General features: G+C 43.1%; 1 protein-coding gene across 1 annotated transcript in view; it reads left to right on the top strand.

The window, feature by feature from the left end:
• DOCK5 (dedicator of cytokinesis 5) overlaps positions 1–13,941 on the top strand; it is a 204,452-nt gene that overhangs the window by 119,619 nt on the left and 70,892 nt on the right. The window contains exons 22-26 of the mRNA XM_005903060.3: positions 3,744–3,855; positions 5,836–5,906; positions 6,709–6,815; positions 9,427–9,563; positions 12,094–12,189. Coding sequence (XP_005903122.2) covers positions 3,744–3,855; positions 5,836–5,906; positions 6,709–6,815; positions 9,427–9,563; positions 12,094–12,189 — 523 coding nt within the window. The remainder of the gene's footprint in view (positions 1–3,743; positions 3,856–5,835; positions 5,907–6,708; positions 6,816–9,426; positions 9,564–12,093; positions 12,190–13,941) is intronic.

Raw genomic sequence — 13,941 nt, 5'->3', positions numbered from 1 at the left:
TAAACATGTTTAATGACTTGAACGTTGAGCTGGACAAATGACAACTCTTTCTTCCCTAGCAGAAGCCAGCGGTGTTCCCCTAGCACAGGGTGTATACTCACCCTCTGTTAGTCTTTTCAGATGGTCTTTTATTGTTTGGTATTTGTATTTCATAATTAATGCTGAATTTCCACATATTCAGTTAGGATGTCCTACTGAGGAAACTTTCCCTTACCTAAAAGTTTGTATGGCAAACCAAACCCTGATGTCCAGCAATAAGAATCCTCATAAAAACATAAAAAGAAAACCTTAATTGATGAAATTTTAAAAAACAGTTTCCATTAATGATCCACTGACTCTTTTACCCTTCATAAAGTTTCATTGCATCCAGCCCGTTGTGTTCTTTCACTCTTAACTTGGCCAACAAAGGTCCGTCTAGTCAAAGCTACGATTTTTCCAGTGGTCATGTATGGGTGTGATAGTTGGACCATAAAGAAGACTGAGTGCCAAAGAATTGATACTTTCAAACTGTGGTGTTGGAGAAGAGTCCCTTGGACTTGCAAGGAGGTCAGACCAGTCAATCCTAAAGGCAGTCAGTCCTGAATATTCATTGGAAGGACTGATGCTGAAGCTCCAATACTTTGGCCACCTGATGTGAAGAGCCAACTCATTAGAAAAGACCCTGATGCTGGGAAAGATTGAAGTCAGGAGGACAAGGGGACGACAGAGGACGAGATGGTTGGATGGCATCACCAACTCAGTGGACGTAAGTTTGAGGACGCTCTGGGAGATGAAGGACAGGGAAACCTGGCATGCTGCAGTCCATGGGGTCACAAAGAGTTGGACACGACCGACTGACTGAGCAACAACATTGTGTTCATCATTTTCAACATCAGATTGCATGATAACAGTGGAAAAGCCAAGTTAATTAACCCATGAAACTAAGAGAGTGACTCTTGAACTTGGGCCTGGATGGCCTGTTTATTATTATTTTTCCCCCTGATGTTTTCTCATTCTAAAAAAGAGCTTAAGCTGGGACAGAGAGTCTAGCAATCTGTATTCTCCACTCGCTTGGATTTTTTTTTTTTTTAATTGAAGGATAATTGCTTTACAGAATTTTGTTGTGGTCAATCGCTTGGATTTTATAGATGCAATAGGACACTGAGAAGGTTGGTTTTAATCCTGCAATCTCATGTTAGTCCCTTTTTAATTAATTAATATTTTTGGGGGGGTCTCCATTGAATTTGTTACAATATGCTTCTGTTTTAGGTTTTGGTTTTTGGCCTCAGGGCATGTGGGAATCTTAGCTCCCTGACCAGGGATTGAACTCACACCCCCAATGTTGGAGGGTGAAGTCTTAACCATTGGACTCCCAGTGAAGTCCATAATTCCTTTTTTTAAGTCACACACGTAGGATGCTCTAGGTGTTGGGGGTCTAGCACAGATGAGAAGAGGTTCCTGCCCCAGTGATGCTTGTGGGTTACATCAAGGTCAGGGGGACAGATAATAAAGAAGCCCACAAGATCATCTCAGATAGATAAAAGCTAGGAGGGAAGGTATTGATGTGGCAGTGACTTGGGAGGGCTCCTTGAGCTGAGCTGGTGGGAGAGACTTCTCCGGTGGCTAGCGTTTGAGTTGAGACTGAAAGACAAGGACCTGGCCTCTGAAAGTCTCAGGTAAGAGAAGTGTGGGGAGTAGGAACAGCTATGGCAAGTGTCCTGCGGGGTCACCGAGTGACCTGTGGGAGGAATCAGGAGAAGCCACTGTTGCTGGAGCACAGATCCAGAATGGGGGGACGGAGCCTCACAGGCAGTGATGCCTGATGAAGACCACCTAGGTCATCCTAAGGAGTTCAGATTTCATTCCAGGTGTCATGGGAAACCACTGAAGGGTTTCAGTTAGAGAGGTAGTGATATATCTGGCTTACATTTTACTGAGCTGGCCAGAAAGTTCATTTAGGTTTTTCTATAGGATGCTGTGGAAAAACTTGAACGGACTTTTTGGCCAACCCAATATAAGATCATCTCATCTCTTAGGTGGAAAATGGATTGCCAGGGGTTAAGAGTGAAACCTGGGTGACCACTTAATAGGCTGTTTTTTGTTGTGTTTTAAGTTTTAGTCTTTTTTTTTTTTAATTGGAGGGTAATTGTTTTACAATGTTGTGTGTGTTTCTGCAATGTTAGTTTCAACAATGTGAATCAGCTGTAGTTTATACATATATCCCCTCCCTCTTGACCCTCCCTCCAATAGGCTGTTATAGTTCAAATGTGAGATCCGGTGGGTCTGTCTCCTGTGAGATGCAGAGAGTGGACTGATTTAGGGATTTAGGGTCACAGGACTTGCTATTAGAATGGGTGGGAGAATGAGAGAGAAGAGTTGTAGAGAACTTCTAGGTTTGGTGTGCTACTTGCCAAGATGTGGACTATTGAAAGATGAGCAGGAAAATCAAGTGAGTTCTGTTTTGCACATGTTCATTTTGAGATACTTCGTGGAATAAATTGCAAATAAAGTTCTTTTCCAGTTCTGCAGAATGGATGAATTGAGAATTAGCAGAAACCCTCTGAGTAATTTTCAGAGAAGTTCACATTCCATAAGTACCATAGATTATAGGTGAATGGAGGAGACGAATATAAATATGTATATGCGTATATATTTGAGTGTGTGTATAAAATTCCAAGTTCAAACCATCCCTACTCTTGACCAGTTGGTGGTAAGATGGCCACCCAGCGTAAGTGCACTTGGGCTACAGTTTCAGTACTTTTGTGTTTCTTGAGACATGAGACTTCTGATTTCTACTTAGGAGAAAAACCAACTTTTCAGTTGATAGACAAGCAGGGTACCTTACTTAAACAAGCGTGAATCAGGGACTCCCCAGGAGATCCAGCAGTTAAGACTCCGAGCTTCTGATGCAGGTGTATTTGATCCCCGGTTGGGGAACTAAGATCTCACATACCCCACAGCATGGCCAAAAGGTTTTTGTTTTTTGTTTTTGTATTTTTTTAATTTAAAAAGCAAGAAATGAAGTGCAGTATCAGTGAAGGCCAAGGTGGCCTGTGTCCTGTGAGGGCCCTGTTGTGGAGCAGGTTGGCTAGGTCAGTAGATAGAAGAATGCTAACTGGACTCACAGACTAGATTGGTTTCAGATCATTTCTGGGTTGAAGAACTTTACTACCTATTGTCTGAAACTTCAGCACAAATGATCTTGATGTGATGAGACAGAATGATTCAAGTTGCAGAGTGATTAGATAGCATGATTAGAAGAGGTGAGAGAGAGGGAGGGTTGGAGAGCAGGAGGTGGCAAGACTGAGCTGTCAGTCTGGGTAGCTGAGAAAGTCCCCTGCTTATTGGACATTGTTCTCATGAGCTGAGGATGGTGGGCTTGTAGGCAGGGCTCATCTGCTACTTGAGGAGAAGCAGCTTCTGGCTATTCCCCACCCTGTTCCAGGAATGCCCACACGCCACTATGATGGAGGACATCACCAAGACTGGCCTTCAGACAGCTTCAGGGGACCAGGAGGAGAGCTCTGTTGTAGGACTTTACATACAAATCACTACCTTCCTTTTGTCCAGGTGGTGATGACTTCCCAGCTTCGGGGCGCCTCCCTGGTCCCCCTTAGTTAGAACACCTGAGATGGCTCCGTGCAGTGTGAAGAGGTGACAAGTGAGGCGTGGGCCGCTAGTATCAGGGAGGCAACAAACCTATTGAAAAGTGTCTTTTAAACATGGAATGTCTGACTGCCTTCTTTTTTTTTTTTTCTGTTAAGATTTTATGGCCAAAGTGAAGATGGAGATGAATTTAATAATTCCATCCGCCAGTTATTTCTTGCTTTCAATTCATTGATGGACAGGCCTATGGAAGAAGCTGTCAAGATCAAGGTCAGCTTGATCTACTTGGGCTACTCTTAATACTGTGGGTGAGGATGTTCTGGGGAACGAAAAACTTACAGTGCATGATAAAAAAAAATAATCCTCATTCATGGAAAACTTAATTTTAGAATGACGTGTAGAAAGTAAAGGGGAAATCCCTTTGTATTCACTTTTTCGTACGTTTGTATTTTCAAATGTTCATTTCCCAAAGATAAGCTACCTATTTTTGTTGAAGTAGAGTTGATTTACAATGTTGTGTTAGTTTCAGGTGTACAGCAAAGTGATTCAGTTATACATATGTATTTTTTTCAGATTCTTTTTCATTACAGGTTATTATAAGATATTGAATATAGTTCCCTATGCTATACAGCAGGTCCTTATTGTTTATCTATTTTCTATATCATGATGTATATCTGTTAATCCTAATTTATCCCTTCCTACCCTCTCCCCTTTGATTACTGTTAAGTTTTTTTCCTATGTCTGTGAGTCTGTTTCTGTTTTATAAATAAACTCATGTATGTTATTGTTAGATGCCACATGTAAGTGATATCATATGATATCTGTCTTTTTTATGGCTGAGTAATATTCCATTATCAGAGAAGGAAGTGACAACCACTCCAGTATTCTTGCCTAGAGAATTTCATGGACAGGGAAGCCTGGCGGGCTGCCATCCATGGGATGGCAAAGAGTCGAACATGACTGAGTGACTAACACTTACAATATTCCATCTCACACGCACACACACACACACAGCACATCTTTATCACTCCTCTGTTGATGGACACTTAGGCTGTTTCCATCTTCTGGCTATTGTGAACAGTGTTGCTGTGAACATTGGGGTGCATGTATCTTTTTGGATTTGAGTTTTTGTTTCTTCTGGGTAGATGCCCAGGAGTGGGATTGCTGGATGGTATGGTAACTCTGTTTTTTGTTTTTTGAGGAACCTCCATGCTGTTCTTCATAGTGCTTGTACCAGTTTTCATTCCCACCAACAGTGTTAAGAGTGTTCCCTTTTCTCTACACCCTCACCAGCATTTATTGTTTATAGACCCCTGACCTGTGTGAGATAATATCTCATTAGATTTTCTTTTCTGTGATAATCAGTGATGTTGAGCATCTTTGCATGTGCCTAATTATACCTAAATATAATCCATGGCACCTAAAAGTTCTAGAAGAGAACATAGGCAAAACATTATCTGACATAAATCGCAGCAGTATTTTCTTAGATCAGTCTCCCAGAGCAAAAGAAATAAAAGGAAAAATAAACAAGTGGGACCTAATCAAAGTAAAAGGCTTTTGCATAGCAAAGAAAACCGTAAAGAAAACAAAAAGACAACCCACAGGATAGAAAATATTTGCAAACAATGCAACCTGCAAGGAATAATTTCTTAAATACACAAAACAGCTCATCCACCTCAATATCAAAAGACCAAACACCCTAATCAAAAAATGGACAGAAGACCTTTTTGGGAAAATAGACATTTTCCCAAAGATGACAAGCTACCTTTTTAGACATCCCTTGCATGGCTTTTATGGCCTCTCTGAATTTAGCCAATTGACCTTGATAATGATTCAAGCAGCAGGCTTTCTTCTTAGGGCTTCCCTTCTCCCCAGAAGCCCAAAGTCTCCATCATCATCATCCTTAGCAGTTATTTAAATGTAAAATATGTAATTCCTAAGGACTCAGATCTGAACTTTATTTTCTTCTCTCTCTGGCAACTTTGTGAGGGAAATGTCAAGGTTTTGATTACCTCCTTGGATAGAAAAATGAATTCTAAATGGACAATGGAAAGCTGTCTGTCCAGATTTTTTTAGGAGAAAGAGGATAGGAGAGCGTATGTTAGCAATACTAGGTTTCTTCTTCATCACAAGAACATTCGTGTCCAGTTTCGTGTTTCCCAGCATTGGTCATTTCTTCTTGAGATCATGCAGGAAATTCTGTATCTGTCTTGCTTGATGACTGAATCTGCTTTTTTGTTTTTCTTGCAGGGGGCAGCCTTGAAGTACCTTCCTAGCATCATTAATGATGTCAAACTTGTGTTCGATCCTATTGAACTCAGGTGAATAGCCAAAAACTATTGTTTCTTTTAAAAAAAATTATTTATTTGGCTGTCTTGGGTCTTAGTGGCAGCACTCAGGCCTCTCTGGTTGTGTCACATGGGCTCCAGAAAGCTTGGTCTTAGTTGCACCACAGCATGTGGGATCTTAGTTCCCTGACAAGGGATTGAACCAGCATCCCCTGCATTGCAAGGCAGATTCTTAACCACTGAACCACCAGGGAAGTTCCTGTTATTTCTTAACAGGAGATGCATCTCCCCTGCTCAGCTTCAGCTTGGACTACTACACATGCTGTGATTCTTCTAACATGTATGGACACATATGGACTGAACACCTTTCTGTGCTTAGTTCTAGGGAAGATAAAGGCCCCTGAGAGAGGTTTGCACTTTCTCCAAAGAAAGAAAATGCACAGATATAAAATTAACTCTAAGAAAAATATACATAATAATATGCTTCCAGCCATATACCTAAGTACCCCAGGAATGCCAGGTCACATGGTGATTGACACTGGGGTGGAATTAGCCAGAAAGGCTTTTGCAGAAATTGAGTATGAAGACAGGTCTGCAAAGCAGTGATGGACCTGAGTGAGTGGCAGGTTTGGCAGACTCAGCTCCCCAGCTGAGCCCTAGAGTGAACGCAGAATATAGCCTCTCCTTGGCTTCTTAGAGACAGACTCTCCGGTCGTGGAGGAGAGAATTCCAGGTCAACCTCTCCACGCCCAAAAAATCTCCCACGAGAGAGGAAGAGCTTATCCCCTTCAACAAGGCAGGATAAAACCACTAACTACCTGGGTTTCTCTTCTAGTGTGCTCTTCTGCAAATTCATCCAGAGCATCCCTGACAACCACTTAGTTCGCCAGAAACTGAACTGCATGACCAAGATAGTAGAGAGCAATCTTTTCCAGCAGTCAGGTGAGTCTCCAGCAAAAATGGCCGCTTATGGAAATTGTCTTCCTCAGCCAATGCTGCCTTTAAAAAAAAAAAAAAATTAATTATGTCCTTGGTGATACTTAAGCACTTCCTGAGAAACTGGTTTTAAGCAGAAGGTGAAATCAGTTCAGCATTTCACCTAGCTCCATGAAAGAGCAAAATCATGTGTTCTTTAATGTTTAATTCTATAGCGAATGTTGCATTAATTAGCAAACTTTGTCCTCAAAATATAAACCCCAGAAAGCAACAGGCAAGCAGGAAAGATGGTCCTTTTAAACAAATGCATCTCCTTTGACCTAGACATGGAGTATAGTATCAGTAACCATAGGGTACCACCGCCCCACAACATCACTGCCCCATGCCATGACATCTTGGTATCACTGCCTGCCCCAGTCCCTGGTTCAGTTCAGTTCAGACTGAGCAACTGAACTGAACTGAACCAGGGACTGGGGCAGGCAGTGATACCATGATGTCATGGCAGGGGGCAGTGATGCTGTGGGGTGGTGGTACCCTATGGCAGGGATGCCGTGATGCCCCGGGGCAGTGATGGACTTCTTGCTGCTTGTACTTGCTCAGCAGAGCAGGTTATGCACATTTCTCCTCCACTCCTCCACTCATGTCACATCAATGGCAAAAAATTGACCATGGCAGGAGTAGTGGCAGTCACAATAAATCAGAGAGGTTTGGAGGGAGCTGTGGGTGAGCCAGATGACCATTTTACTGCTAAGAGTGGAGGAGGGCACCGAGGGAAGAAAACTCTTACACTGATAAAAGACTCTTTCACTTTGTAACTAGTCAAGCAAGGAGCCATCAGGTGTAAATCACTGTGTTCCTGCCCCAAAGTTGACATGGGAAGGAGGTCCCATACCTGGTCCTTTCCCAGTAAACCCAAGACTCGTCAGGGTGGGCCAGCTGTGGGAGCTGTTTTTGAAGCTGCCACCAGGTCAGGGAGTCCCAGTGGGTGATTCATGCTGTGTGTATTGGCTGGAGGGTCCGAGGACCACCAGGGTACCTCAGAAGCAGGAAAAGTTGAGTAGGTTGGTGAGAGAACCCTTCTGACTTTGCTCCAGGCTAGTTATATAACTTCAGACAAACAAAGGACCATCTAGTAAGTCTCAGCTTCTGTTTCTATAGAAGGATGGACTTGTACTAGATCAAATCAGCAGTGTTTTTTGGCTCTGATATTTTCTAAGCCTCTGAATTTGTGCTCAGATATTTCAACTGTTTCAAGAACATGGTCGGGGGGGTGCAGAAAGCTAGTGAGTGCTCTTAAGTAGAAAACCTAGTATTAGTCAACCTCTTATTATGCTGTGATAACTTGTGCCTCTAAGGATGTGGAAGGCATAAATGAGACCATGAAGATGAGGCATTTGAGCTGAAGAGCAAGGATGCACCGCATAATTCCAACAGAGGAAGTAGTATCACTGTTCACAGTCATTTCTGTTCATGCCCAGAATATCTGGACTTATCAGAATAATATTTTATCATCATGAAGTTCCCAGAAAGAAGACATAGTGGAAAGACAGCACCTTCCTGTATGAAGTCGAAGTATCTGCCAAAGCATGAAAAGAATATCTGTGAAACTCACTGAAATGTGCTGATGAAGCTTAGCGTTCATAGGAATTTTTGAGTATATTTTATCCAGTCTGTAGAACATGTCAAAAAATTAAAAGCGTATAACTTGCTTAGTTTATTAATTTCCTATAACTTAGCTTACAAATATCACACTGGCCTTTTTTTTTTTTTGCTGCACCACGTGGCTTATGGGATCTTAGTTTCCTGACCAGGGATCAAACTTGTGCACCCTGCAGTGGAAACGCTGAGTCCTAACCACTGGAATGCCAGGGAATCCCTAAGTTGACCTTTTTAAATTTTATTTTATTTAAAAACATGTTTAAGTCTTTTATTGAACTTGTTATAATAGGGCTTCTGAGGGTTGTTTTTTTTTTTTGGCCTTAAGGCGTGTGGGATCTTAATTCCCTGATAGGGATTGAATCGACACCCCTCTACCCTGGAAGGCAGTGTCTTCATCACTGCACTTCCACGGAAGTCCTAGTCCTTTTTAAAAAAAAAAAAAAAAAGTTATATGCCTTAAAAAAAAATGCTCTGTGTTACTCGCTCAGTTGTACCCAGCTCTTTGTGAACCCATGGACTGCAGCCTGCCAGACTCCTCTGTCCACGGGATTCTCCAGGCAAGAATACTGGAGTGGGTTGCCATTCCCCCTTCTCAAGGGGTCTTCCCAACCCAGGGATTGAACCCTGGTCTCCTGTGTTGCAGGCACACTCTTTACCATCTGAGGCAAAGGAAGCTCCACCCCTGCCCCGCCAAAAAAGCTAAAGACATTGTTAAATACTTTATAAACATGGGACTACACACTAGGTGGGATTTCCTTTGCATTTAAGGTCAAGGTAGAGGGTTGAACTTCGTGCCTAAAAATCACTTGCTCCCAGGTAGCCCGGAGGAGCCCCTGCAGGGCTGAGTCCAGAGCCGGGAGCTGGAGGGACAGGCAGAGGGGGGGCTGTAGGAAGGAGCCAGGTTATGTGGGGGGGGGTGCTCCGGCAGCTGCTGAGTGGTCTGCCTTCTTGCCCGCAGAGTGCAGGGATGTGCTGCTTGCTCTGCTGATAGACCAGCTCAGCGGCCAGTTAGACGACAACTCCAGCAAGCCTGACCACGAGGCCAGCTCACAGCTTCTCAGCTACCTCCTGGAGGTTCTGGACAGGAAGGATGTGGTGAGTTCAAGAGTCCCTGATGTGGAGCACAGCTCATGCTGGTCCTGTGGCCGGGGACAGGGACAGCTGTGTGGCCCTGCTCATCCCAGGAGTTGAGAATTAGGCGGTACCCACTTTAGAGGTTTAGAGAGGCTCTTCCTGGCTAGAACCTACCAGGCAAATCTAGGTCTGGGGAAGTCTGCCTGCTATGGGGGCCGCTGCTGGCTGATTTCCTGGCCAGCCCAGTTTGACCATCACTGAGGTCTCTATGGGAACTTTTCAGAACCAGAGCTCTGTGTAGGCTTGTAAGGTAGAAACCTCTACCCTCTTATGCTTTTGGTATCTGAGAGCACTATAGTATGTATTCTTGAGCTTCTGAGAAGTTCTCCATATATGCTGTCTGATGCTGATCCTTCCTTCTGAAACCTAAATGTTTTCTACTCTTATTTTTTAGATAATATCTCTTTTATTTGGCTGAGGCATGCAGCCTGCATGATCTTACTTCCAAGGATCTAACCCATTTCCCCTGCAGTGGAAGCTCAGAGTCTTAACCACTGAACCACCAGTATAGTCCCTGGGGGTGGTAGTTTAGTCGCTCAGTCGTGTGCAGTGCTTTGCAGCCCCATGGACTGTAGCCCGCCAGGCTCCTCTGTCCATGGGATTCTCTAGGCAAGAATACTGGAGTGGGTTGCCATTTCCTTCTCCAGGGGATCTTCCTGACCCACGGATCAAACCCAGATCTCCTACATAAAGTCCCTAGACATATTTATATGTACCAACTAATTCCCTTTGTCTCCCTATACCATTTCGGCTCATTCCAGGCTCTCATTACTGAAGTTTATTCTTATGCCCCCCCCTTTTTTTTATAGCCCAGTATTCCCTCCTGTTTTCCTATAACTACATCTTCACATTTTCCCCATTCCTCAGCGTCCAGTTGCATTAAGCACCTCCATGAAGTAGTTGTTGGTGCAGTCCTGCCCAAATTCCTGCACTCCACTAGCTGCCTTTATTCTGTCCTTACGTTTTAAGGTTTTTACCATCCTGGAGTTGTAAATTCCACTCACAAACACTCCTTATACAGCTCCTGTGCTCTGGACACTGTGAAAGGTCTGAGTCTTCAGCGGTGAACAAGAGAAGCAAGCCCTCCCCTCATGAAACTGACCTTCCTGGGGAACCTTGTATTTTGTTTATTTATATTTAAGCCCCAACCCTCCTGCTGAAGTGTAAATTTGTTAAAGACTCAGAGGGTGCCTGTATACTGGACCCACCTACTGCGGTCTAACATATGGAACTCATGTTAATAGAGGAAAACACAACACCCCACAAAGAGGCAGGTTTTATGAGTCACTTTCATTCGAAGAAATAATAAAAAGCAAGGGGGTACTAATAATACTTGCTGTTTTAATAAAAGTACAGAAATAGCAATGATCTAGTTGTTGGAAGCCTTAAGCAGGAGATGCAGACTATCTTTCAAGAAGCAGGAATGGATACTGGCTTTGAAAAGGCGAGTTGAATATTGATAAGTTGGAACTGAAGGAATGTAATATCAAATCACGAGAAGGAAAAAGAAAAACATTCACAAGGCAGTGCTGGGTGTATCAGCCCAGCTAATTCCTGTATAGGAACTTTTCTTTTCTTTTTTTTCTTGTAGCTAGGAATATTGAAGGTTCCACAAAGTTGAATAATTGCTCATAGATACCTGACAGAGTCAGATTATTAATTCCTTATCTTAGTCTGCTCAAGCTGCTCTAATAAAATACTGAAGGCTTTGTGGATTAAAGAATAGATTTATTTCTCATAGTTCTAAGGACTGGGAGTTCAAGGTCAGCCTGCCTGCATGGTTGAGTACTGGTAAGGACCTCCTGCTGGCCTGCAGACAGCCACCTTCTAGCTGTGTCCTCACACAGCCTTTCCTTGGTAGGACAACCTCTTGGGTGTCCCTTCTTAAAAGGATACTAACCCATCAATCCCAGATTTTGTCTTCATGACCTGATTTGCTCCCAAAGCTCCATCTCCAAATACCATCACCTTTGGGGGTTAGAGCTTCAGCACAGAAATTTTGAAGGCAAACCTTCAGTTCATAGCAATGTCCTTGACTTGAATTTCTTCTTTTTTTTAAACCTCCTACACAGAAGATGGCAAGAACTTTGTATATTTGCGTTTTGCTTCCCATTCATGTGCCTAATTTTCCTGAGTGACTTGATCTACTCAGAGTCAGGACCCAGTACCTCATGCTAGTGGGGGTCCTCCCAAAACTGTTGAGTCAGCAGCTACAGGGAGCTCTCAGTGAGTCCAGATGACCTAGGTTATTAGGGAGACATTCTTCTCCTGCGTCTCCACCTTCAACTTTCAAACGTTAGAACCAGTGGTGTTAAGCAGATTACTTAATAACATTATGTATCATTCTGCGATGTTTCCCCCTTTTGGATAGGAGACTGTTTTGTAGGCAAGAGCCAGAACAAGATGAGAGAGAAATCTCGACTTGTCTAAGGTTTCCTTAAGAAAAGTGAAGCAAGTCAGAAGTGTGTCCATCCATGTGTTTCCTCCTTAGGGCCCCACGGCGAAGCACATACAGCTGGTAATGGAACGGCTGCTGAGAAGGATCAACCGGACCGTGATTGGGATGAGCCGACAATCTCCCCATATTGTGAGTGTCGTCCAGGGGACCACGCGGCCACTGCAGCTTCTCAATGTCCCATCCCACCTACCCAATGAGGGGTTTGGGGAACCAGTGACTTGAGACCAAATTCACATAGGCCCTTCCCATCCCAGTTTCTAGACTGCACTGATTGTTGGGTGGCATAGCTCCCTCGGGAATTGAATGGGGCCTCGAACTTTACATCCTCCCTGGTTGGGTGACTCTTCTTTTTAACTGTCAGTAAATCTGATGCTGATTTTTTTCCTGAGGGAAAATGGTCCAACTGGAAGGTAGAGGAGATGAATGGGGGACACTTATTAAGGATCTCACTAATACAAAGTGTGTGAACACATTCTTAAGGAGTCTTACTCAGATGGACGGTGAAACAAAAACCTCCTCTAATATTATACATTAAAGCAGAGACCCACTGAGATATGCAGGCACCCTAGGTGGACTGAGAACTTGGGACCAGTTCTAATGCTCTTTAAATACTTACTTAATATTTTCTTTAAGGAAAATATGAGCTTTTGTGAGCAGAAAATTAGTTTAGCTGACTGCATTCAGCATTTCCTCTAGTATCTCAAGCAGTGTAATGGTAATTCTCAACGTCTGCATGTTTTATGTGGATCCACCTTCATTAGAATGATAACAGTAATAGTATGTTCAGCCAAAATAATGTTAATAATAGTGGTCACTGTTAGCTCATTTTTGTGTGTGTGCTAGAACGTATCTTGAGCACTTTATATTTCACTGAAAACTCATAGTAAGCTCCATTTTTAAAAAGAGGAAACATGTAGAAACCTGAACAAGATTACACAACCACCATGTGATTGAGGTGGACTCTGGCTCCAGACAGCTGTTCTGGAGGCAGCGCCCTGCATGCTGTTAGCCATGCCCCCCGACAGCAGCTTGCCAAGTTATGTTCCCAACTATGCATTTAGGTACCATGAGAGAAATTCTGATAAATTCAGTTCTCCCCTTCACATTCTGTTTCCCCTGATGCTTGAAATGCTTATAGATTGGTGCCCTGGATTACCGGGCAGCCCTTTTCGCTCAAAGAAAATCTTTTCAAGAACTTGAGATTAGCATGCTGTTAGAAATGTCAGTGTTGGCCTCTTATTTTCCAACTATTATGTCTACTAACTGTCAGGTAAAAGGTATGATGGAGACCAGAGGTGACTGTTGAGAGACCAGTTGTATCATCGTTAAAATGGAGCGTCTTTTGCCTGCAGTTGTGTAAGCTACATGCACGTGTGCTTAGTTGCTCAGTCGTGTCCCACCTGTCACGTGACCCTGTGGACTGTAACTCATCAGGCTCCTTTGTCCATAGCATTCTCCAGGCAAGAATCCTGGAGTGGGTCGCCATTTCCAATGAGATTTTAATTAGAGGATAGAAAAAGAACTCTTCTAAATTGCTACTGTAAATAAAATCTATTTATTAAAAAAATAGGTAGTAAGAAACTGCTATAAGCCAGGTATTGTTCTAGACAAGAGAAATACATCAGGAAACAGAACAAAAATCCCTACCTTAGAAAAGCTTACATTCTAGCAAGAATAACAATAAAAAAAAATAAGTGCAGAATATTAGAAGGAGATAAGTGCTGTGGAAGGAAAAAAAATTGAGTGGAATAAAGGGATTCAGGGTCATAGAGTTACAAATTTATGTAAGGTGGTTAAGAATGGCTTTTTAGGGACTTCTTGGTGGTCCAGCAGTTGAGACTCCACAAATGCAGAGGATGTGGATTCGATCCCTGGTTGGGG

This window comes from Bos mutus, chromosome 8 (assembly GCF_027580195.1).
Source record: "Bos mutus isolate GX-2022 chromosome 8, NWIPB_WYAK_1.1, whole genome shotgun sequence".
Classification (NCBI taxonomy): Eukaryota; Metazoa; Chordata; class Mammalia; order Artiodactyla; family Bovidae; genus Bos; species Bos mutus.
Note: the sequence above shows the minus strand (reverse complement) of the source record. Positions and strands in the feature narration are given on the sequence as shown.